The 27479-nt window shown below is 35.3% G+C and overlaps 1 protein-coding gene across 1 annotated transcript; it reads left to right on the top strand.

Moving 5' to 3' along the window:
• Window positions 1-8472: 8472 nt before the first annotated feature.
• On the top strand, window positions 8473-26628 carry LOC133180346 (uncharacterized). The gene is made up of 5 exons (XM_061314894.1): window positions 8473-8519; window positions 10345-10702; window positions 23207-23317; window positions 24343-25123; window positions 25328-26628. Exons 2-5 carry the CDS (start codon window positions 10346-10348, stop codon window positions 25723-25725), a joined length of 1647 nt encoding a protein of 548 aa, XP_061170878.1. The 5' UTR covers window positions 8473-8519; window position 10345; the 3' UTR covers window positions 25726-26628.
• Window positions 26629-27479: the final 851 nt, after the last annotated feature.

Raw genomic sequence — 27479 nt, 5'->3', positions numbered from 1 at the left:
TTGACAAAGTCCACCAAGAAGTAAATGAAACTGCATGAGAAAAAGCTTGAAAAAACGATTTCCTGCCCAAGTTTTAGTTGTGGGATTATCGTTGGATGAGGGAGGCTCGGCGACACTCACACTGATCGTGTAATCTATCTAATTCTTTTTTTTATCCAATTCATTTTTAACTTCTGAATTATTAAAGACAGAAGGATAAATAGTTTTCATACAGCACCTCAGTCGCTTAATGCGAGATTTCAACATCCAACTGATGCTCTTAATCCATTCTGATAAAGTATCAAGATCTTTTTTTTTTGTGTTTGGCCCATCGCCTGGCGTAATCTTCCACAGAATTCATAAAATTTATAAAATTATGACGCTAGTTGAAAGAACGGTCCCTTAATTTTGGCCCTTTTAAAATAAGGGATTTAAGTTCCTCATTATTAACTATCTTTACATCACCAGTATTAAATGACGTGTCCAGCAGGACTATAGTTGTAGGGTGAAGAAGAACATGAACACGTAGGAGGATTATGTATCAGATGCTCGATATCTAGGCATTGTAGAGTTTTTTTTTTTGTATTTAAAAAGTTCGGAAGCAATAGTCGATATATATTTATAAGAAATACAAGGTGTGGACTTCAACTTGAAATATGGTGGAATATAAGACTGGACCTTTTGTGATTAAGACAGAAATACAAAGTGAAGTGACCTCTTGGTCAACAAAGACATGGGAATTATTGTGCTCCAAAACTGTGCCAACAAACAAAACAAAATGTACACTTCATTTGAAATAATGTAATCACTGAAACATTTGGGCGGTTCAACATTTTTTCTTGGGTTTTGTCGGGCCGGTGTTTTAGGCTCGGTCCGAACAGTTTCAGGCGTAAATGTCTGTCCCTGAAGAGGACTAGTTATAGTAGCTACGCTTCTGTTGGAGACCTTGATACGGACTAGACTGACTGACCTCTGGACTTCGCTGAGAAACATTTTGACTAGATAGTTTACCACCAGCAGCAGCTTTGTTTCCACAGAACCTCCATCCTTTTTGTTTGACTTCAATGCCGAAAGATTAATATACAAAGCGTTCTGCTAATCCATTTGAACTACGATTATATGGAGCGGAGCGGATGTCACCTGCTTTATTCCATTGGTCGGAACAAAGTTTACAAATTCGTCCAAAGTAAACTGAGGTCCAGTATCACTAACAAACACAGGAGAAACACCATTCCTTGCAAATATACTTCTCCAGACTTCAAACCGTCACGGTAACTCAGTCTTTAGAGCTATCGCTCCGTGAGAGGAAGGTCGTGTGTTCGAATCACGGCCGCGACTGACCTAAGTCGATAAAAATTAGGTAGCAACTGTTACTTCGATAAGCGCTTGGCACTTTGAAGTGAAAGTTGCGGGTCTTTCGGGTGAGACCTTAAAACTTGAGGCCCCATGTAAAGGTAGGCGTTGGCATGATTAAGAACCCTCACTGCTCAATGGCCCTGAGTGCCCAGTTAAGGTATAAATTTGAAGCCCTTCGACGGTATATGGTGACCTCTCTATAGGAGTGAAAAATTCTCGAACGGGACGTAAAACAACATTCGACCAAATCAATCAATCTCAGGACTTCAATAGCCTTCTGGGATGTCATCTCGCGCATCATTATGACCCCGAGCTATTTGGAATGTTCATCTACAGCTAACAGAAATATAAAGTTCATGAAGGGTCCAGCGAAGTCTGTATGGATACGCTCCCAAGGTTTGTTGGGCCACTCCCAAGGATGAACTGAGCCGCTGGAGGTGCACGCTTGAATTCATGACATTCTGGACATGCTTTCGTTCTCTTCTCCATATCAAGATCGATTCCAGGCCACCATACCACACTGAATTCTGATGCTACACTACTTTATTCTTCACTACTCCAATATGACCAAAATGAAGTTCTTTAAGTGTGTGACCCATAAGCTTAGCAGGGATGACAACTCTCATTCCCCACAACAAACATCCATTGTAAACAGTTAACTCGTAAAGTATGAATACAACTCCTTATCATCTACTTTCACTAAAATGTTCCATCTTTTCAAAGTATAATCATATACTTTCACATTTACATGATCACGTCCAATTTCCGGTCTAATTCCGTCACTCGTGATTTGTAATGTTTCAAACTATGAAAAATACATCAAGTCAATATCTTGGTAATCATAATCAGGTTCACAGTCAGATAATGGTAGCCTAGACAAACTATCCGCATTTCCATGGGCCTTGGTATTCTTGTACATAATATCATAACCATACCCTAATAAGAAAAGAACATATCTCTGCATGCGTGCTGCCGTGGTTCCTGGTACACCTTCCTAAGATTGAAAATGGACACAATAGGGCGATGTTCCGTCAATAAAGTGAAATGTCTCCCATATAGATATGTGTGAAAACGTTTCACACCCCACACTATCCCCGGCGCCTCGCGATCTTTAAGTGAATAGTTCCGCTCTGCTGGCGACAATGAGCAAGATGCATATCTCCGATCCATTGTCCATGACATGGGATAAGACACACCCTAAACCATAAGGTGAAGTATCACATGCCAGTCGCACTTCTCGCTGTGGGTCGTAATGAGTCAAAATCTCATCAGAGGTAATCAGCTGTTTGACTTCAGAAAACGCCCTGTAACAATCGCTTTACCAGGAGCACTTCCGATTCTTGGACAGTTATTGGCGTAATGAGAACAACAGACTTGAAAGGTTAGGCAAAAATCTCGCATAATAGTTAACAATGCCCAAATATGACCTCAGCTCAGAAACATTCTTGGGTTTCGGCGCATTGACAACTGCTTTAATCTTAGATTGTGTTTTGTGTTGATCTCACTGTCTATTTCATGACCACAATAAAAACACGTTCCATAAAGAACTCACACTGAGAGACCCTGTAGGACAGTGTCAATTGTCCTCTGCCAGATCACAGTAGTTGAAGCCACACCATAAATTAAACGGTTGTAGTAGTAGAGTCCATTCTCAGTATTTATTGTCAGTAAGTTGCGCGATCCTTCATTAACTCTTATCCTGCAGATATGCATGCGTATGTCTAACTTGGTAAACCGCTTTCCACCAGCAAGTGCTGCAAAAATGTCTTCAATACCGAGTAGAGGATACTGCTCAACCTCAAGAACAGGATTCAGTGTCACCTTGAAATCGCCACATATGTGTACGCTTTTATCAGAATTGATAACTAGGACAAAGGGGGTTGCCTATTCACTTAAGTCCACTTTGGTTATGATACCATCACTGACTAGTTTGCCCAGTTCAGCCTCAACCTTGATTTTGAGAGCATATGGTACATAACGAGCTTTACAGAACTTTGGTTTAGCGTCCGGCTTTAAGTTGAGTGATTCTCTGGTCTTGTATCAAGTAGGTCCATTAATAACCAATCCAAACAGAGTCTTTTCAGCGAATTGATGTTTGTCAATAAAATCACATCCAATGCCTCCAGTGCTTCGGGAACGTTGACACCAATAAATAAACCAACATCACTGTCTATGGTATCAATACGTAGGTCATGCAAATGGGGCCATCTTTGTAGGTCCTCTGATGTACATGTAACAATGTCTCTCAGATATGGGTAAATTTGGTTGAGGGTACATGTATATAGGTGGCAATGCAATTGTGTTATCACCATTCAAATCACTCACTTCAAGACCAGATAGAATACAACAGTTCTCTGTCCTCTGCTGTCCCATACTTGTTAAATTAAGCACAGTCTGTTTGCCTTCTAGGTGGAGTGGTCTTGCGATTTCTTCTGTACAAACAGTCGCTGTACTCCCACAATATCGAAAAAGGATAAGTAATAACAAATTGTCACTGTTTCTTGATTTCAGCCGCTGGAGTATTACTGGAAGCGCTTGCTTTACGGAGTCCCCAGTCCCCAAATGCGCTGTTGAAGATACGGCCGCAGATGGAACTAAATAGCTGTTGTTGTCTTGATCAGTTGTACTAACAATCACTGGATTTTCGTTGCTTTGTCGAGGATTCACATGAAGTATAGGTGAATAGCACTTCATACAATGGATGCAGTATGTTTTGTGTTGACAGGCTCCTTTAAGACGTCCAGACCTCAAACACGAGCAACATAGTCCCTTCGACTTCAACACTACATATCTGTCCTTTGGAGGTAGCTTCTGTTCATAATGTTCTTGCACTCTTCCAATGCATATGAAGTGCCTTGACAATAAATAGACGGTTTCACAAATGCAGGTGATCTTGATCTAGGTTGTTCAGATGCATGATAGATTGTACATGGATGCGTCTCTTGAGTTTTGGTTACAAAGTTCCTTGTCTGTTTCGTTAATGTGGTTGGGTTATTATTCTGTCCATCTTTCAAAGATGTTGAGCTATTCATAACTTCTCTCATATAGACAGGGTCATTGGCTCTTTTAGCTTCCTTACAGTAAAATTTCACAAAGTCCAAACTTCAAAACTTCTCTTCTGTCTTTGGGCTCGTACACAACATTTCGTAACTTTTCTTGTAGTTAGAACGGAAGTTTTCTAATAATAAGTTTCATGTTCTCCGGGTATTCTAGGGTTCTAGAGCTAGCTACATTATTAAAAGCATGCGGATACTCAGTAAGAAATATTGCATAGTCATCAAGTCCCCTAGCAGTGTCTTGTTTTTTGACCAATTCAATGTTTTTTCCACGTAGACTTGCGCAACAAAGTCTGGATCACATATTGATCTTTGAATTCATCCAGTGCAGCTTTGTATCCTCCTTCAGCATTTAAGTGTGAATATCCAGTCATTATTCTTTTAGCTTCAACACTGGTAAATTGCAGGAGAAAGTTTAGACGTTCCTCATATGAGCTGGTGTAAAAACACACCTTTGTATTAAACTGTATACTAATTCTTTGATAGTCCATTGCATTCCCTTCAAACTTTTGTATTTCTGATTAAGGTTTATATAGTTTTTATGTTACAATAAGTAGACCTTATTTCTTACGCGCACGTCCGGCATTGTATTTATCACTGAATATTGATATCGCAGGTACATAGTGCGTGCTATGCAGTAGGTATATGTGGAATACTATGTTGTAAAGTAGATTGAGTGAAATGAAGCGTATCCCAATTTTGTTGAGTGACTTCCTTGACACTAATGTAAACAAAGGCGCGTGTGGATTTAAGGTTGATTGTATAGTAGACACAGACACATGCTATTGGGGATGCTGGTGTACATTTGTCTTTTGTACAGACTCAACCATAGGTGTACGGTGATGCAATTCTGAATGCATATCACTCAAAACTTGCTTTAGTTTTTCCCCCTGAGTTCACTTCTTTCAAGTTCGATAATTTTAGTTCGAGTATCGCTGATCTGTAATGCTGTCTGTATATCTAGTTCTTCTTCTTTGATTTTCAGTTGTAGCTTGGCCTCCTCTATCTGGGTTTTTTTTTTGTATCTTGAAGTGCAGCCGCTCTAGCTTATAACTCTGTTTTATGTTGACTTTCTTCAAATTTTGCAACTAAATAATTACTCCTAGATCCTACACCTGATCTTGAAATCTCAGATTAGATCTGTTGTCGAATAAAACACTTTTTGAATATCTTGCAAACTACTCTTCGACCAACTCTTTTACTTTCATTAGTTGCTCATCTCTCTTTTATCCATATACTCTATCAATACTTCAGAGTATATTTTCCCTCCCCTGGCCCAATCCAGCTCAAACTTTATCCATAAAGTGCCCGAAGGTAAGAGGTATGCAATGACCTTGAACAATTTATTTGGATCAAAGGTTAAGGTCAAATAAAATCTCTCTGTAAAATCCTTGTCAAAATCGTATTTTCTCTCCCATTGGCCTATCTGGCTTATACTTCACCCACAGAGTGGCTATGGATAAAGGATGTACCATGAACCATGTTTCTAGGTCAAGGACATAAATGTTCTCTGTGTGAAATACTATACATTTAGCCTATTTTCCTCTCCCCTTGGTTTCATCTGACTTATACTTCACCAAAAGAGTATCCATGGATCAAGATAAACGACAGAGATCAAATTCAAAGCCGTTCCTTGTTGTGAGCACGCTCTTTCTTCCCTTTGTCCAATCTGGTTCATACTTCAACCAAAGAGTGTTTCACCCCTTGTGAGTAAAGTTTTTTTCATGAAGTGGTTGTGCAGTAACTTTGAGCTAAGTTTATAAGTCAAACATTTAGGTCAAAGCAAAACAAGGTTAGAATTCAAGATTAAAGCAGACATTTGTGGAAAATCCTTGTCTGGTGTATATATTTTCTACCCTTCTATAATTGAGCCAGTTTGGCCAAGACGTCACCCAAAGAGTGGTATGAGGTATGCAGCGTTAGAACCATGTGACGGGTTGAGCTTGTTACCCACCCAGCCCCCTCCCTCTTCCAAAAAAAATGGATAAAATAAAATGAGATAACATTCCAAATGGTATTTTTTGCTAATTTACACCTAGACAGAAACTTTTCTGAGAAAAAAATGATCCTCTTCAAATATAGTCTTTTTTAAATTTCCTTTAATCCTTTACTAAAAACGCGTCCCTTTGATATGGTGATCATTTATGATGTCATTACAGATTATTAATTCTGACCTATAATATAAACTTAAATGTTATTCAATATGGCTAATTACAAAACGTTATATTATATTATGATTACACCAATTTCTTCTAGGGGGGTCATAATGGTGTTTACATTTATATATAAAATGAAAAATTAGGCTCTGCCTCCTTTTTGTATCCTTAACTGTGCTGCGTTGTTCAAATCATTCCTCCCCTCCCCCGAACCACTTTTATATTTCAACTAGGGATGTCAACGAGTACCCGGTTAACCGGGTACTCGATCGAACGTCCGAGTATCGAATACTAAAAATGGTACTCGGTTACTCGGAAGTATATTTTTTTCTTATTTTAAAGTACATATTTTTATCAAAAACTTATCAAAAAATTACTTAAATATTCATACGGTAATTAGCTTGTCGTCATCTACACCTGTAAAACACCTGTTATCGCCTGTGGCTGTGTATATACAGTAATTAATGGCCAATCATCTGGTACACAGCAGTTCTCTCCTATTGTGGTCCCTAATTTTTGGATGGCTTCAATGATTGTTTTCAGAAAACATCGTTTAAGTATGGTTTATTATAGTCAAATCGTTTTTAAATTATTTAATTAATATACGGTAGCGAAATCGGACATGCATAGAAATACAGCTACCCACTTCAAAAGTGAAGAAATATTTAGAAATAACTAAAGATTTTTAAAAAATTGAAAGTCAGTTTGCGTAGTAGGTTTCATGGGAAACAACCAAATTATGAAATAATTAGATTAGCGATCCCAAGAACGTCTTTTCCTTCTCTTTCGTTTGTCTAACATCACAAAACTGCCTAACAGATTGTCCTTTTGCGTTGATGATATAGGTCCTAAACAAGAACTGTAAACCATTTTTATTTATTTTTTTTTATGCATTAATTGTGTCTTTTGAGTTTATTTCATAAATAAATTTGGTACCAAAAATCATTTCCCTTTGACTCAGTTGTTTATATACATTTATAAACGTGATAAAACAGCTTTGGGATTTAACAGAGCTTTACCCGGCTCAAGAAAATTATCACACTGTCTTGTATTTTCATTTTTACCGAGTACCCGGGTACTCGATCGGAAAAACGTCCGAGTAACCGATTATCAAAAATTGACCGATTTGACATCCCTAATTTCAACTTTTCAATAATTTTCAATACTGAACTGATCTCTGCTTTTTCCTATCCAAAGTGCTCATGTGAGCACTGTGGCCCCTGGGCCTCTTGTTTGCTTTGGTATAGCTAGGGTGCGTGAGAGATAATGAATCGAAAATATATTTATCTAAGTAAAAAAATAGAAAAAGAAATATTTTATGGGATAAGAAGGCGAGTAGTATGGGAGGGGGGATACACTTTGTTTCGATCTCAATTGTAACGTGAAGCGGTCACCAATTCAAGGGTAATACAGGCTCGCCGTTGCTTAACTTGCCTGAAATAGAGGAAGACTCTACATAACTAGAAAAGCTAGCTCACTAGCAAGGAAGTATAAGTTCCCTATATACTCATAACTGTTCGCCACACATGTTTTACTGTTAATTAAGAAAATGTTCATGAAAATGCCCCCCCCCCATTTTTGTTGCAGTAAGGTCATCCTGCAATGCTAATGTATCGAATGAAATTCGTATCTAAAGGTTGGAACCTACCCCCTCACCCATTTACACGCTTTCTTTCTTTCCTTTTATTTTGTTTTTTTTTTTAAATTTTATTTTTTGCTTGTCAAAGATGAAGATTTTTCAGGTAAGTTATTTATTTATTTTTGGTGGCCCCATTTTCAAAAACGATGTTACGTGAGTGAAAAGTATAAATACTTGACATACTAAACGGGATCCTTTGTTTTGTTTCTATATTGTCCATCCAAGCGCAAAATTTTCTGTTGCACCTGTCCCTGTCTGCTGACATAAGTATCTACCTATTTACAAGTGAAAAGAAATGTGAAAGAATTAAGGATATAATCTTGGATTACAGAGGTAGGTCAAATTTTGCAATGCCGATAGAAGCTGTGACACTATATGTTACGGATGCTTTTTCATTTAACGATCGCCTGAATATTAACCCCAATCTGTGCCATTTTCATTGTGACCTACATATATTTATAATCGTATAATTATGTGGAGTTTCTACCTTTTCATTCTGAAATGAAAATTACAGATAAAGTCGTAGTATTTATGTGTCTGTAAACAAATGAACGACACGGATGGTTTACTACAACAATTTGTGAAAGTATTGATCACAAACAGAAACAAGAACACAATAATTACAGCACTATTTTTTTTTTTTAAAAAGGAATATAAGCATCAAAAACTGGGAAAGCACACAGAAAAATTCAACATTTCAGTTATTGATTTACGTATTAATAATTTAGGCATTAAATGCAGCAAAATAATACTTTAAAATGCGTCATTTAATTTCTTGGGAAAATCGATTCTGAATAATTTTACACTGGTGTGGGTAAAGTTAGAGAAATACGGTTTTCACGAACTGTAGTAAACTACCGATAAATACTGTAGGTATAAGTTTTATCGTTTAAATGGGATGGTGAAACAACACTTCTGGACCAGAATGTCTAGATTTTTTTCTTCATTTTTTTAACTCTTAATATCAATTAAACCATAATAATGGAATCTGTAATATTTTTGTATTTAAAAAAAATCATTTTTTTTTTAAATCAAACATATTCTAAATCTTAGAAAGATGCTCGTGGGCAACAACGCAACCCTCAATTACATTGGCCTGATTGCCCCCCCCCCCCCAAGAAGAACAATTTTAAAGATTTTTCCTTAAAATTCTTAAATTTAAACCCCAAAGGGCAATGAAGAGTAAAATTGAATTCACACAACAATGAGGTGCAAAATATCAACATGTCTAAAGCATTTTCATTATTTTGGGGAAGAATTTTTTAAAAAGACAAAAGACATCTTTGAATATAACTAATTGGCCAAACTGTTCTTAAGAAGATTTTTTATATGATTCTTGCGTGTTAAAATTTTCATACTATAATGTGGCCCAACTATAGCCTAAGCTGCCATAAATATTTTTAAAAAATCTACAATAACTAAAGAAGCTTTTTGCATGTTTGACATTTCTGGCCCAGTGGTTCTTAATATTTTTAATTGACCCACCTAATTTTTTTCTTACTTATCTGCGACAACGTGGCACTTCATCTGAGCAAACTTGAGATTCCTTCTTTTGTTCAAGTTCAATTTATTCACCCAAACCAAAATATTGGTACATGGGGTTCATTAACAACATATATACATTATATACAATCTGGTCAGAGGTACATATACAAAACAAAAAACATGACATATGATTGAAAAAGAAAATAAATAAATAAGAGAGGGGAAAATATATCAAGGAGGACAGACAGCAAGATTGGTTGAATTGTTGACCACTTTTACACAGCAATATTATTAAGTAAAACCTATTCCTTGCATTGGGCCCCTACACCAACCCCAAACTAGTCGCCCCCCCTTTCAGATTCCTGGATCCGCCACTGCTCTTGTAAACATTTTTTTGATGTTTTGTACATTCTCCACTATGAATTACTGATTGTATTATTATTGTGCTAACTACCTTAACAACTGCGCTATGCCTTACTATTTATATGTTACTCTTACGTAATAAAGTGAATATAATTGAATTTGGTCTAGTGTAGGTTCTGGAGACAAAGTTTTAAAATTAAAATTGTTAACAGAAAAAAAGAAAAAATAGAAATAAGTGAATAATTGTCAGCAAGATAGGGGTAAAGATTTATCACAACTTTCAGGAAATATTTTTTTAATTTCTTTTCAGAATGGATAACTTAATTGTTGTCACATTCTTGGCAAGTTTTCCTGTACTTGGCCAGGCATTGACTTCTTTCTGTTACCCTGGAAACCCTTGCTTTCCAAGTTCCAGTATCATCAATGCATTTGCTACTTCCTTACCAAATGGTACCATGGTATTCCCCTCAGACCACCAGACCTACACGAATGTTACTAAGATGCGCAATTTGGTTAGGACGAGTTATCCCTTTGCTGTTGTCGTGGCGAAAACACGTGACGATGTCAAAGATTCCGTTGCCTTTGCTGTACAATACAATCTCCATCTGACAGTTCTTGGGACAGGGCATGATTTCAATGGACGTTCAACAGGGAATAATACTTTGCAAGTAAGAAATGTAGTGATACCTAACTATGGCACGCCGATTGCTTCAAAATTATTTTCTGCACGACCTTAAACAAAAATTACACGAGTAAGTAAAAACTTACACAAAGTGAGGAAAATATACACGAAGTTATTGAAATTTATACAAACTATAGAAAAACTGCACAATCAACAAAATATTTACACGATATTGTGAGAAAATTACACAAACGTAAAAACGAAAACTGCACGAGTGAGAATACAACATCGACATAATATGGAACGCATCCTCATTGCGCACATTTCATTAATATTCATTAGATAACAGGTCAATGTGGCTTGGATGCTTGAAACCTTAATATTCCGCTAGACTCTCAAGAATATGTACAACGTATATTATACATGTAGATAAACTGACAAGCACATAATCTTAAACTTGTAGTATATGAACACTCCCGATTAAAAAACATTCTACAAAGAATACATGTATAGATAACGTAAAAAAAGGGGGGGGTGCATATTACCGTTGTGTGTTTAATTGTTGGATTTTTTTTTAGTAGGTCATTCCTCTAAATAGCAAATTCTTTTGAAAGTTTAAAACAATGACATATAGCCCTAAATTGAAATAAATAAAAACAACACGTGATACAATACAGGAGAGTTAACAACAAATCAAACTCTTCTCCTCCACCACCCACTGAGTGTACTTTTGGTAATAATCAAGGATGTGCATGCGTGACCTTTTCATTCAGAGATCCCTCCCTGCTGGTTCTGGAACGAAAGACACCTGTACGCTAATCGATTTCTAGCTATTTCATACACCAATAATACCTTTTGATCAAAGATTACTGGTAATTCATACACAGATTTTGAAGCAATGTTGCGATCATCTGGGTTGTGGAATTTGACCGAAAACTTTTTGGAAGTCAACAGTAAAGAAAATCGAGCAAATAATTGCGCAACTGAAATTTTAATATTGAAACATATCTCACTTTTTGATAAAATTTATGTATGTAACAAAGTAGTACATGTAGTCTTAACTTTTGAGCAACGTGTTATGTTTTATGTTGTTTTTAATGTACCGGCGGTAGTCTATTTTGAATAGTTAAAATGCATATAAAGGAGTGAAGAAAATTTAAAATTATAAAATACAGGCACGTAGTATCGTTTTTGAAAGGTGGGGGACAGCCAAAATTTTTTTTTTTTGACAGCCTACCTGAAAAAAACCTTGACAAGCAACAAAAAAGGTAAAGTGTCCGAACTCGAAAATCCTATTTCGTGGGGGAGGGGGGGGGGGTCCACCTTCCACTTTGTTTTCGAAACACATTATAATACCAAATTACTTTGATTTAAACTATCCTACAACAAGGGGGTGGGGGTGGGCAACCAGCTTTTTCAGTGGACATTTACAATAGAAGTAGGTTATGTTTGGAAAAAAGTGGGGCGGGGGGGGGGGGGGGCAGGCCACTACTGATGCTACGTGCCTGTAACATTTTCTAAGAATTTAAGGGTACATATAATAGTCTATCGAAATCAGGATTGCGATTTAACTGATTTGTAACGATATTGTAAGACCAAATTCAAGAAGATGTACAAGATGAACTTAATTATTTGGGACTTGGCTACACATGCATATTTATTTTCAATGTAGATTTTGACAATAATAAATTTGCACACGGTAATAAAACAAAAATTTCTTGAGGTTTATATTCATCATATGTTTTCTTATATTTAGTCGTAGTCATGCTCAAAGTAAAACAAGACCTGGTTGATGCCATTGATACACATGTACAATATAAAGCAAACTTTTTAATTACTTGTACATATATACGTACAAAATTCATATTGCATAGATTAGTCTTTTTAACTCATAATCTGAATTTTCAAAAATGTTAGATATGCACATGAATAGTCTTATAAAAAGTGGAGCTTTATCATATATGTTCCATGAATGTTATTGAAGATTATTTTCATTTTATAATTATAGTCATGTTCTTTTTATAATGACTATAGATTTGGGTAAAAAAAAGTGTTATTATAAAAAAAACAAGTGTTCGGATAATAATTAAAACTTTATGCATACAAATTCGAAATGTAAATAAATTTGTTATCTTGGAAAATCTTTGTCAAACCTCGAGCTCCATAAAGAACATGATTTATTTGCATTTTCAAGAGCGATAAAACACGTTCTATGTTCTTTCTATTTATTATAGTATCCATTCCCATTTTCTTATTTGTAACATTGTACGTAGATGTATTTAGTAATTCACTGTTTTAAAATTTCTGCTGTGTCATTTTGGTCCAACGATTTGAAACTTTAATAAATACATATAGATTTAGATGTTGCGACTCAATCAATCCACGAACCAGATCCGCCACTAATGTCATTAGTTTTACCGGTGCCAGGATCATTTGAGTAGAGTTTTTTATTTCATTTGGACAAATTTTAAGTAACAAAACACAAAACCGCATGTATATAAAGCACATAGAGTATATTTTTTTTTCTTTATCTGGCCCTTTTTTATTAAAAGTGAAAACATTTATCAAGTAATCGCCATTACGAATGAGGGTAACGCTTACCCTTAGGAACGTCTTGTTTTTTAATGAGCAGTTTTTGACTGAAAATATGCAATATCATGGAAGGAATTCATAACAGTGTAGGCTACAGATATCTAACCAAAATTGACATCCTCATATTTTATAAGTAAAGATACATGTATAATTAGAATTTTTTTTTATATATTTGACTTTAAAAACATACTGTGTATATCTAATGTCAGGTAATCCCCACTTTTTAATCTTTTTGAAAATAAAAAATATACCAGCTAACTGAATAGTTTCCTATTCCTAAATGAAAAAAAAAATCTGCTCAAATGAAATCATAATTAGTACAAATGAGAAGTACCGAAATAAATTCTACAATTTAATGATTATAATCAGCAGTAAGTCTGCCATCGTTTTCATGAAGAATCCACTTTATTAATCGTTTATTATGCATGTGTTAATTTTATTTTATACAAGTAATTTCCGTTAAAGTTGTATCTATAAGTTAGATAATTTTAAAAGGCCATATACAGCGTATATTTTGAAAAAAAATAAATTAATAATTCTATCATTTTCTTAAAGCAAGATCTGTTTGTCGTTAGGAATTTAGAGTTTACTGTGTATTACTTTTAGTTCAGAGTCGAGAGTGCATCATATGCAATGGTACTCCCCCCCCCCCCCCGCATTATAACACAACCATGCGATTCCTTTCTTGTCACAATTTATGTCCGGCATCATATAATACCTCCATATTTTGGCTAGGATCTCGGTCAATATCAGAAAAATATAATATCTCCGAACAACTTTTAATTTTTTTCACACAGTTCACAAAAAAACACTTCATTCGTTTGATTTGCATAAGCTAGAAATCGGATCGAGTTTTAGCAAAGAAATAAAGAAGCAAACAAACATGCATATCATCGTCAACGCCATTTTCTCTCGATTACATCCAGCATTCAAGAAGAGATAAAGAGTACAGAAAACCAAGAACACAATGAATATTCTATGCGCATAATAATGATATGCGCAGCTGTGTGCGCAGTAAAATTGTTTGTGTAATTTTTAGTTTCCTCTGCTCGTGCAGTTTTTGACTTTACGTTTGTGCATTTTATACCCATTAATCGTGTAAAAAATTTCGGATTCGTGTATTTTTCGTTATGTTTGTGTTAAAATCTTTCAAACTATGTGCAGTTTTTACCGATACGTGCATTTTTATTTTACTCGTGTATATTTTTCATTAAGCTCGTGTATAAAATCGTGATCGTTGTGCAGAAAATAATTTTGAAGCAATCGGCGTGCCATACCTAACCCCCCCCCCCCCCCAAAAAAAAAAAACCTGACTCGTTATCATATCGGGCACATAAAAATATTTGCAGTCCAAACAGTGTGTTTGCAAGACAAAACCAAATGAACACACAAGAGTTAAGAAATTGATTTTTTTCTGATAAGTTGCATTTTTTTTTTCAGAAATAACCTACGGTTTCAATTGTATCTTTAAGTAACACTATATATGTAGATTCATCTAGTCACCCTTTTCGTTGGAAGACGGTATACAGAGTTGAAGTTTTTTACAGTCTTCGGACTATGCTCTTCCTCCCTTTTGCGATTGGTAGAAAATGCATGATGTGAAAATTTTCAATTATTTCATTGGTTGAAATGCTGTTCATGGCAAGGGAGATAATTTTCTGGTGATCTAATTTTCGTACGACAACAGTTTTTCAAGATTTTCGTTCTTTTAAAAAAATCGACAAAACAAACAAAAGAAAATTGCAATAAATGAAAATGGCACTTTTGAAATTTTCATTGCAATTATTAAAAAGTGTTTCTATATGTTCATGGTAAACAGAATGCTCTTCTTTGCATGCAAACATTAAAATTTAGGCTGTTCTTTTTACTTTATTTTGTCTGTCGTTCACATGGTAGGGTCAGTCGAATCTTCTCGGGCCTTTCTGGTAAGCTAGGAAAAACATTGTGTTTTTCCGCTTGTCGGAAGGCCCGAGAAGTTGCAATCGATGGCAGGGCATATGTCTGTAAAAGGCTGATGGAGAAATACAAGGAACTGCTCAAAAATAATACGTCAAACTAGAGCCGAGCTCGTTGCAATGCAACGAATAGGTCTTCCGTCGGAGCTCCGGACAGGACATAGCGACCTTGAGTTAAGGCCATGCAACATTTTAAGGTTATAAACAATCCTGTAAGGGGCATCAATTTGCAATGTTTCAACAGTAAAAAGACAGTAAAGGAATGTAAAATTCCCCTGTCAGTGAACTTGAACATGTCCAAATAACCTTGCGTAAAGCCATGACACATTCTGCAGCTGGTTAAGAGCAAACACCATCTGTATGTCACCGACATAAAAAAACCACAGTCACGTATTTTTTCAGACTATTCATCCAAAACATCATATTCTCTAAGTGACCTCGAATTTAAGTCAAGGCCATAACACACTTTGGATGATATATTTGTCATCTTTTCAGTGAAAAGCAAATGCATGCAATTTTTTCTATTACAAAATTATAGACCTTTTTGTTTGTTTGTTTGTATGTTGTTTAACGTCCCTCTCCAGAATTTTTTTCAATCATATGGAGACGACACCATTTGCCGATGGAGATCTGCAAATTTTTATCTATACTTGGCACTCATGGCTATTGAGCAGTGAGGGATTTTTTTCGTGCCAGCACCTACTACCAGACGGGACCTTGGTTTATACGGCCTCATCCGAAGGACCGGTCTCTGCGTCCCACAGTGGGATTCGAACCTGCGACGTAAGGATCAACTCCTTACTCCACGACTCTAGAGCAGACACTCTTACCACTGCGCCATGTGGGCACCTAGACCTTTTTTGAATTTTACACTTATTATATCAGTGACCTTGAACTTGCCTATATGACCTATGTTAAGGTCAAAAACAACCTTTTCACAAATTATGAGCTTCCAGTGATACTCAATGACAAAGATATACCTGGAAAAGAATATTGCACTTTTCTGTCAGTGACCTTGAACTTGCCAGAAAGACTGGATCAAGGTCAAACACATCCTGGATCATAAGCAATCTCTGTATCAAGTAAAAGCTTCCACTGATTTTATATTACAAAGTTATAGCATGGAAAAAAATTTAATATTTATCTGCCAGTGACCTTGAACTTGCCGGGAAAACCTTTGTTCAAGGTCAGAACAAACCCATCTTAAGCAATCTGAGAAAAAAGTTTCCTATGTTCCTCCCATCCCTTATAAATTTATAAATCTAGGTACGAATTTTACAACTTCTTCTGCCAGTCTAGTACAATGTTATCTCAAACCGGTGGATCATAAGCAATCTTTGTTCCAAGTATGAGCTTCCAAAATTATAGCACATACAGTAATCTTACACTTTTCTGTCACAGTGACCTTGAACTTACAGAAATGACCTTGGATGAAGGTCGTGGCAAACCCTTTTGTCATAAGCAATTCCTGTATCAAGTATGAGCTTCCAGTGACTCTCTATTACTTTAGGAATGACTCTAATTCTTGGCCAAATTATTCGCGGATTATGAAACAGCGTAAACTGACCCAAACAGGTTATACTCGAATAATTTGGCCAAGAATTAGAGTCATTCCTTATAATCTAATTTTAAAATCATTAAATAACTATGGGTGTAAAATTTCAATGCTTTTTATTAGTTCAAATTTGCCGCTCAATAATACAACCGTAGTAACGGAAGTAACAGAAGTGATGGGAAGTGAGGAGAGGTAAAAACTGATACATAGGCCTAGCAGCCTTGTTGTTTGTTTACATGTGGTAAGATCGAATTATTGTTTGAAGTAAAAGATACATTTATTAAATCTGGAATTTTCCATGAATCCCGAGGACTGGAAATGAAAGGATTGTATGGATACAGATGATTCAGCTGGTTGTCGAGGGGGGGGGGGGTCTCATACCAAACCAGGTTATACAGAAATAGTTTGTGTTCCTTTTTGGATATTAACCAAGCAGAGGCTAGAATACAAACAAAATTGAATTATAAATGAATGGGTCGGACAAAACTTTGCTATTTTTTCCATTGACCTTGAACTTGCCGGAATGATGTTGGATCAAAACCATGACACACCTTCGGATTATTAGTAATCTTTGTACCAAGTATGGCCTTCCAGGTTCTTCATAACAAAGATATATCCTGGGCAAACTATTACGTACAGACGAACAGCTAGGCAGACATACAGTGTGATTCCAAAAGACTCAAAACACCCCCACCCCAAACCCACACACTTCGTTTGGGGGGATATATAAATTCCTATGTTAAATTATGAACACTCCTTCCGGCCCAATCCTTCTCCCTGGAATCAATATTAGAAAAAAAAATTGAATGTATACTATATTGGAAATTTTTTCATTCTAGTCTAGGGGTTCTTGAGAATACTATTTTCAAATGACCCCATGCGCGGATCTAGAGGGGGTTGGGGGGCAGTTAAATGTATATACTAAACCAAGTAAAAGTGACCATGGACCCCCCCCCCCCCTAGAGAACGCAGACCCTTCCTCGAAAACGCAGATCTGTGTTAAAATGGTATGAAAAGTCTTAGGTATGAAGCTTTAAAAGTCAACGACCATTTCCCCCCCTCCCCCCCCCCCCCCACACACGCACAAACACACACACGAAATAGGTTTTTCACGTTTGGGAAAAGAGTTTCTTCTTTTTTTTTTTTTGGCTCGTCAAGAATTTTTATTGGGACCCCCCCCCCCCCGTTGAAAAAAATCCTTGATTCGCGCCTGGACCCCATCTAATTTTTACTACATGTATCTGTTAAAAGAGGATGTTACCCTTCATTTGAACAAAACTTTACCAAAAATATTCTTTGCTAATTTTCGTTGTTATGGTCCAGGGGTTCTTGATAAGATAAAAATGAGGAAAAATTTTCAAGTAACTTTAGAACGACAACGACGATAACGCTTATATACACCAAGAAAGCAAACAAAGATGAAGATTTATGAACAGAAAGCTTCCTTGGGCCTTTGGCTTGGGAGATGAGATACTTATTAAAAATTTGAAATTATTTTGTCTTTTTTTTTTTAAGATCGACGGGCCTGCGTTTCAAAGAGAGAGAGAGAGAGAGAGAGAGAGAGAGAGAGAATTTTAGCTAGGTCTTTGAATAACAGTGACATCGGTGCAGATTACCAGGTCCCTAGGAATGTACATGTATATATAGAATAGGCACTGCCTTTCCCTCGGAATTCATCACCTGCTTCTGTAAAGCTCCGTCCTCACTTGTACTTACATGTACCTGGTAAAACCAACCGACTTCGAAGGAAAACATTCTATTTATTTCGGGGATGGGGGTATACATATAGTGATGAGAGGAAATTTATTCACCTATACGTTCATTAAATATGAAAGATTGCTTCTGAGTATTTGTGTACGATCGCACGACTTTCGTGTTAATTTATAATTAAAAGTTAGATTATGTAAGCAAAGAACTAAACTAACATTTGTCATTTGTTAGATGAATTAAATTATTCAGCCGTTTTTAAGGGTTTTTTAAATCCGTAAGAACCACTTTATTTTAAAAAACAAATAATTGTCTTATTATTGGCGCCCATGATATATTAGACAGGATGTTAAATTAAAATATAATTCAGATATCGACATCCAAGAGAACAACACTTTCTTTTTCAGTGGCGGATACAGGAATCTGGAAAAAGGGGCCCGACCAGTTTTGGGTCGAGGTAGGGGCCCAAAGCAACACAAAAAAAATTCATTTATTAAATCTTGTGTAAATTTTGGATACAAAAGGGCGCAGGCCCCCTGAACCTCCTCTAAATCTGCCAGTGTTTTTTTTCTTCATTATAAAGACTTGCAGAAAAAGCGAAATACTCCAGACATTTAATAAAAATCTCGAACCCGATCTAAAACGCGTTGACAAAGTCAAACCAGACGGTTTTAGTTTTTAGGGCATTTTTACAGTGATATGAGAAAAGTCTGATAACTGCTGTTAATCTTAAGAAATAAAGTTCGGCATTTTTCAACCTCGTTCGGTATAATTTCATTTACTGATAATTTTTTGTTTAGGAGGAACACATGGACGAAGGATAGAAAATAGGTATTCTGCATGTACATGTACACATCATTGCTTTTGTGTACTCGGATTAAACCCAAAATCCTTCGTTACATTGTATTTGGGTATAATTTTCACATGTTCTCAGGCGGATATTCATTTATTTTTATCTGTCTAAGGACAATAATTACAGTTAATAGAGAAATGTTTTTATTTCATCGTTTTTTTTTTCCCATCCTTTTGATTAATTTACACGTTTACTTTGTACACAAAAGCTTGTGTTCATGTACCGCTGTTTCTACGCGCTATCGGTGTGATCAGGGAGAACATGATATCCTCCAGCAATTTACTTCTTATGAAAACATATTAGGTGAAACCCGTTAGTATCTTAGTACCTTAGTATCTACCTGTTTAATTGCAATGTCACCAAGCGTAACGATCGCTGGCCAGGACTTGAATATAATTGATTACCGTTATTAAAACAACTCGTCAGCTGAGCGAACCTATGATTTAAACAGTAAAATAGGGAAATTCCAGAGTTCGAAGTGTATTTATTTTGGGCGCTCTTCCACATAAACAAATAAAACCGCATTTACGCGCACTTAATTACATGCATGTGCCAGTAATTCGTATCATGGGTCAGTTCAGTTTGTTAGATGAAATAAAACAAATGCATAAGATTAATCTTCCTAAACAACACGTTTTTTAAAACAATCTATCTAATATAACTGACGGTATAAAATAACAAAGAAAATAACGGGTTTGTGTTTGTATTTAATATGGAATGAGAACAAATCTTAACCTGTCAAATCATTTTTATAAAACATACCTCGTTTTCCAGACATTAATTACTATGCGTAATCTTCACATGCACTATCCAAGAGGTCAAAAGTTTGAAATGTATGGCTTCTCATTGTGCGAGTTTTGTCAACACATGTCGGAGTAGACTATCTAAGCCAATTGATTCCCAAAGAAAACTGCATAGGAAGTTTTTTGTTTTTTTTTTTTTTGTTTTTTGTTTTTGTTTTTGGTACACTTTTTAACGGGTAAAATTCATTCGACACTCGATAGAATTTTCAAATACAAGTGAAATATTTAGGTTACTTGCGTCCGACCTAGTATTTTCTATGCAATAATATTGTACGTTAGGACGAAAATAATATACAAACTCAAAAGTACTTAATTTTATTTTCGATTTTCCTGACAATTAAAAATATGACCTTCATGTACAATTATCGTGATAATTATATACATGTTGTTTAATGTTCATGAAGAAATAGCAACTCGTTAAATAATGACATAAGAGAGATAAATAAACTGTTTCTTTAATACGCAAACAAAGTGGTCTTTTCGGCATTCAAAATGCATTGAATTTGAAGTGAATAAGTAAAAGGCAGTTAAGACTAGCTGATTAAAACAAGCGAGTGATAAACAGTAAGACGAAATCATATGAAAGATTCGAAATGATTTTAAAGTAATTTTCCACAAAGCGCAATTATCTCGATATCGAGAAATACAATGTTTATAAAAATAAATATGCAACTTTCTTGTAATTCAGCGAATAAAATCGAAATGTACTCGCGACTTAATCAAAGATATTATGAAATAATCTGAAAGATTCAACATATTTATCCACTTATCACTTAGTTTACAAAATGTATTTGGAATGGCCATTCTATGGTTTGTTTTGTGTATGACCTTAGGTCGCTAATTCACACGCCGATTGATCCCCGGTGACCTCCTTTGCCACGCGCTATCGAGGGAGGGGTTGCATAATTGTAAACACACAAGGTGAATGTAAAAGGCGTGTACTTAATGGCTGTGAATAATCTATGTTTAAAGTTTTGTTTTATTTTCTATCGTTATTGTTTGTTTTTATATGATAAGAAAAAAAGGTTATCTTTTTCCCCCCTGTTTAGTAGACTGGTTTATCCAAATTTGAAAACAAACGAATAAAAAGGGAAAGTTGTCAGAAAATAATTTGGAAATAAAGCACAGAATACTTCAAGAACTTGATTCTAAAGAATATTAGCATCTAATGTAGCCAAGTTTATTATTTATAGTAAGTTTATCTTAATTACACGCATGAAGAGCTCTTGTTTACTTGCTGAATGAAAACACTTACCTGTATATGTGTTATGCTTCTAGCTCATTTAGAACACAAGACTCAAACAAAATAATGTTTTTATGAGATCAATAAGATGTTAAAGAACAACTTTATTTCCGACAGCTATTTCGAAATATTTACCATTTTTGAGTTATAAAGCAAAAACTTTAAAGGGCCCCAGATCCCTAATGTTAGGGGCCAGACCCTTTTTAGTGGTGTCAAATGAAAGGCCTTAAAATTGTGCACAACTTTTATTCTACATGTCTTATCAAAATATTTTTAGTTTAGAAGATAAAAAGGAAAATATGTGTAAATTTTCGCTCTTTTAGGCGTTCTAATTTTTGACCCCTCTCTAGCGCCATTTTGAATACAGAAATTGAAAAACAAAAACCGATGTGCACAACTTCCGTGCTTCTATTATTTAAATTCGGTAAAATTTCTACTCCAGCTTTTGTAGTCTTTGAGCCTTTGTCTGGAAATGAAGCCCCCTAAATTTTCATTTAAAGGGAAATAACCCAAAAGCGGAAGTGGATTTTTGAAATGTTTGACAACATTCTGATAGAGTTTTGTAACGTCTATAAACCCTGCAAATTTGAGCAAAATTCGTTGAGAAATGAGCGAGATATGAGGTCTCAAAGTTGGCGTCTAGGAAAAAAAAAAAAAGAATAATAAGAATAATCTTAACCATCAGAATCAGTAGAAGGTCTTCCGCCTGGAGCGGAAGACCTTAAATATGTGTATGTCAGTTTTTTCTAAAGACGGCAAAGCTTTTTGAAAAAGCTATCCTCGTCCATTATTACAGACTTAGTGTGTACAAAATCTTGCTTGTTTTAATTCTTTAATCATACTAAAAGAGTTTGGTCTTCATTAATGAGCAAGTTATCTTTAAAAAAATTGTGCCCATATTTGATAACGGAAAATCACTTTTCGGTGTACATCTTTAAAAGAAGCCCATTTTGTATGTTTGACAAATATTTTAATTTTGTTTTGGGATTATTTTCCCCCGTAAATTTGGATTCCAGAAAAAAGTTAATTGGGAAAGACCTTATGTTGAATAAAATAATGTAAAAAAAAAAAAAAGCATAGGTTTATAATTTTTTTTAACTATTTGTCATTAACATTTTCATGTGACTAAGCTTCTTATTAATTCTTTAAACTCGAAACAGCTTTGAAGTTTTTTTAATATCGTGTTATTTTTCCGAACATAACACCTTTTTAATTATATATATTAGCATATCCCCCGACAATCTTTGACATCCTGCAAATTCTCAATTTGATTTAATAAGCTTAAATATTTTACTCTTCAAGATAATTACGGATTCAATTCGTATTCAATCGGTGATTTATTTTATGAAAAGATAAAATTCTTCAAATAAATGAAAAGATGATAATTCTTCAAGTATTCTGATTTTGATAGAGAACATTAAATATCTTTTTCATCCTTGTGGTCGTTTTGGCTTTTTTAATATCTGCGCATTATCAAATTTTGGGACCGTCTTTTTAAATCAAAACTTCACCTAGCTGCCTACGCCTGGTCAGTTTTATCTGCGCAGACAATACCTGTCTGTTTATATTGTTTTGACTATTTCGACGAAATCCTTGATGTTTTTGTGTCAAAATACGATAGCATATTACTATTGTAGTTGAATATCTTTATGACAGTGGAGTTACATTGTGCACTTTCTGTTTTAGTACCTCACCAAAAGGTATGAAGTAACTTACCTATGCAATAAAAATTATTCTATTGGTAAAGAAAACTGGAAGACGGTCTCTTTTAGCAAAATGGAAGTTATCATTCTTGTCAAAATATTCTTGTCACAATAATAATGTTATTTTTGAATACCACAGCTTAATCTGAGTTTGATGAAGAATAGAGTGGTGGATCTTGGTTCTTGGAGACATGAGAATGGAACAATATCTGTAGGCCCTGGTAACACGTGGCTTGATGTCTATAGGGAGGTAAGTACGACTAGTTTCTATGAAGCAAGACTGATATCAAAACAAAGGGAGGTAAGTACGATTTGTGTTTATGAAGCAAGACTGATATCAATACAAAGGGAGGTAAGTACGATTGGTGTTTATGAAGCAAGATTGATATCAATACAAAGGAAGGTAAGTACGATGGAGTTTATGAAGCAAGACTGATATCAATACAAAGGGAGGTAAGTACGATTTGTGTTTATGAAGCAAGATTGATATCAATACAAAGGGAGGTAAGTACGATTGGAGTTTATGAAGCAAGATTGATATCAATACAAAGGGAGGTAAGTACGATTGGTGTTTATGAAGCAAGATTGATATCAATACAGAGATATTCTGATTTTCATGCAGATGCCAAGTCTAAGAGCAATAGGTGACATCACACAATTTTTTTCTATATACATGTATAAGTACTTTTGTATTTGACAGTTACTTCAAAGGTATTGAATTTGCGATATAAACTAGAGTTTGTCATAACCAGTCTGAAACCTTTATTAATCACAGTCAGTTAACGGGTTAAACGTGCACAGATTCACAACATCTGCAAGTTTGTTTAGGATACCCATTAAGATCAGGCGAAAAGTGTTCTGAACATTGTGTTTTTGATCAAATTCCACTCCTCATAAAATGACATAAAAGTGTTTGCATATATGTGTATGGTAAGGTAACGCAAAGCAAACAATGCCGACTTTTGATTGCAAGAAAGGCCAAAGATCTGTGATGAGTACATTTGGCTAGGTTATGGTAAAAGCGGTGCGTACAGTTTTGTCGTCTGTCGTATTAAGAGAATGAAATGTTCTATGTATGTCGATATTGGCTGATCTCAAAGGGGGATAGTAGACCTTGAATACAATATATGGTTTTAAGGGGCTTAGATCATCCAAGGGGATTTAATTTAAGGTATCAAACAAATACTTTATATGAAATACTTTTTAGAGTGGAAATCAGTGGAGATAGAATATTATATGACACAGTAAAAAGATGTAATAACTGATATGTTTCAGGTAGACAAGTATGGGAGGGTGATTGTGGGCGGCAGTGCCCAGACCGTTGGTATGGGGGGATACACTCTTGGAGGCGGACATAGCCCAATCTGTCGGTTCTATGGAATGGCTATTGATAACTTACTGGAAGTAGAAATGGTCATGGCGGACGGTAGAGTCGTCACTGCGACAAAAGACTACGTACACACGATTTACAACAATGGAAGCACATCTAACGTTAGTGACAGTGAGTTCTTCTGGGCCATCGCCGGTGGAGGGGGTGGTACATTTGGAGTGTCCACCAGATTATTATTCAAACTCCATATGCCACCAGAGAAAGTCTTTAAGCTTGTAATAATTTATCCAATGTATACAGTATTTGGTGAAGATGTCTTTTCCCTAGTCTTTGATAAAATCAAAGAGTTATTTACTGATGACCTACCAAATGAATGGGGAGGATATTTAATCTTTGACGGTAATACCGACGAGTACCTGTCTAAGGGACACGTGACCTTTGTTTTAAATCATTTGGGAGCGAATACAACGGCTTCTTACAAATACCTTGAAAGTCTCATAGGATTTCTACCAACAAAGAGATATTTTAGTGTTACTGAGTACCAAACGTTTTTGGAATATGAGGAAACCATCACTGAACAATACCCCTATTATCTTGTCTTTGTTTATAATTCTCTGATTCCTACAGGTAGTCTTACATCTGACTTCAAGGATTACATAAAATGGAGTGTTTTTGAGAAACCCACTTCAAATTCTAGTGTTTCTTACACAGCTACTCTAATTGGTGGTAAGCACGAATCAGTTTGTTATGAACTAATAAAGCCACTTTGAAATAAGTCTTGCCTTTTATTTCACTATTCTTAAAGAGTTAATGATAAATTATTTCATTATATGAAATCATTTAATTTATATGAATATAAATTTGTTTTCTAGATATTGTTATGTTTTCTTCATAAGGGAAATATGTAACATACTTACTCTTTGATTTCAGGGAAGATGCGAGAGGTCGGACCGGAAGCCACATCAGTTCATCCCGGTTTCAGAAGCACCCTCCTGTCGATGACTGGAGGTGTAGGGTTTGGATTACCGGGGGTGCCCGAAGCTGAGCAAATCTTTTACAAGACTGTGGAAAGAAATAACAAATTTGCTGCCTTTGGAAATGGGATGTATCCAAACGAGGCAGCTCAGGCCACTCCTAACTGGCAGACGAACTTCTGGGGATCCAACTACGATCGTCTGTACCGGATCAAACTTCGAGAAGACTCTAGTAATGTCTTCAGATGTGATCAGTGCATAGGATCAGAATTGAAAACGTCAAACTCGGCGACAGTCGCAATAACAGAGGCTGTTTTTCTGCTGCCAATACTTGAAGCTTTCTTAAAACAGTAAGAATAAATCATCTGTAGACAGCATTTTTAAATATTAAACACAGAGGCATAAAAACAGGAACTGTATATCGACTGGACTCATTACATTCAATATAGTGAGTCAAGTAGTTTAGCACCTTGCCCTTTGGTTGTCATTAAATTAATATTCCATGTACATATATATTGTTATAGTTTCACCCCAAGAGTGATTGTTCCAGGCACCTTGTGATTATAAGGAAAGGTTGTCTTTAGAAGTATCACTATGTACCACATCAGACCAAAAAGGCCAGCAATAACCTATACGAAGTATCACTATGTACCACATCAGGCCAAAAAGGCCAGCAATAACCTATACGAAACAATTATAAGAAATACAAGGAGCTGCATTCAATAAATCTTGTTGGAAATACTTCGTCTTTCAGACCAAAAAAAAACTCAAAGAAGTTCTGGATTCACGTATTTACTTGTGAAGTGCTCTGTACATTATCATTATACTGAGAAATTCTTCCCCAGCAGTTTCTTTGTCATCTTCGATGACATATATATTCATTACAGAAAATTGAGTTTGGGAGAATTCTGACTTTTTTTTAGGGGAGGGGGTAATTTGGATTGCAAATTCTAGCAAGAATATTCAGTATTTTTTCTCTCGGTGTCTAAAATTGTTTCCTTAATCGGCTCTCATGGAAGGAATTAGATATTTGAATAAAAAATGGGAAGCTTTACAATGAATTCTATTGGTATACATGTATGTATGTGCACAAGTATTCGAATTCTTAAAGAGAGTGTATGAGAGTATGACTACTAATGTATGATTTAAAAAATAATGGAAATTCATATTTTAACATTAAAACATGATTACTTGATTTTTCTTAAATAGGCAATTAGTACAAAATTGTTCATACAGTGTCTAGCTTCTATTTACCAATGTTTTGTAGATATGTTCTTTACTGTTGAATTATTTGTTATAATTTCATGTGTTTACTGTTATTAAAGTTTACATTGTTGACACCGAGTTCCTCTTTATCTTAAAGCTTGCTCACACACAAAAATACACACATAAAATTTATTTTATTTTGATAATTTTATGTAGCATTTTAAATAAATTTGCTAAATGAAATTCTGGAATGCTGCCATGTAATACCGACGTTGTATTTATATTTTGTAAGAACATATATTTAATGATTAATTCAGTAAATATATTGCGGGGTATACCTTTCATTCTTTTCTAAAGACCATGACCAATTATCGAATCGTTTATAACCTAGGTATCTGTTTGTAGGGTCATCTTTAACTCAGACGAAGAAAACTCTCGAATGACGTCGGGAATAGTTAAAATGCTAGTATGTATATACCGAATGATGTATTTTTAAACATTTTTATATTTAGTGCTGGATATAAATCAAGGAATTTCATACTGTCATTGCAGGTACAACCCATTTTTACTTTTATTCAAATTTACAGCATTTTAAAAAGGTTCAAATTCAGTTCAAAAGAATGTTATGCACCTGACAATACCAGCATACAATTGTAAATTTTCAAGGTATTTCGAAACATTCAAAGTCTCATGACCAAGGTTAATATCCATGTCCCCGGCCGTAAGTTTAAATAACGAGACTAAAAGGGGGAAAAACTGTATTCCACGGAGAATCAGGAGCCGGAGTTAAAAAGGTAATGATAGTTTGATTATTGTTGATCATTTCCTCATTTGAAAATAAATAATCTTTTTAATGGATATGCTTCTCTTCATTTTTAATAACATTTTAAAATTTATTTTAT

This window comes from Saccostrea echinata, unplaced genomic scaffold, assembly GCF_033153115.1.
Source record: "Saccostrea echinata isolate AGI-Se365-2 ecotype Australia unplaced genomic scaffold, CSIRO_AGI_Sech_v1 ptg000001l, whole genome shotgun sequence".
Classification (NCBI taxonomy): Eukaryota; Metazoa; Mollusca; class Bivalvia; order Ostreida; family Ostreidae; genus Saccostrea; species Saccostrea echinata.
This window is presented reverse-complemented; position numbering and strand designations above follow the sequence as displayed.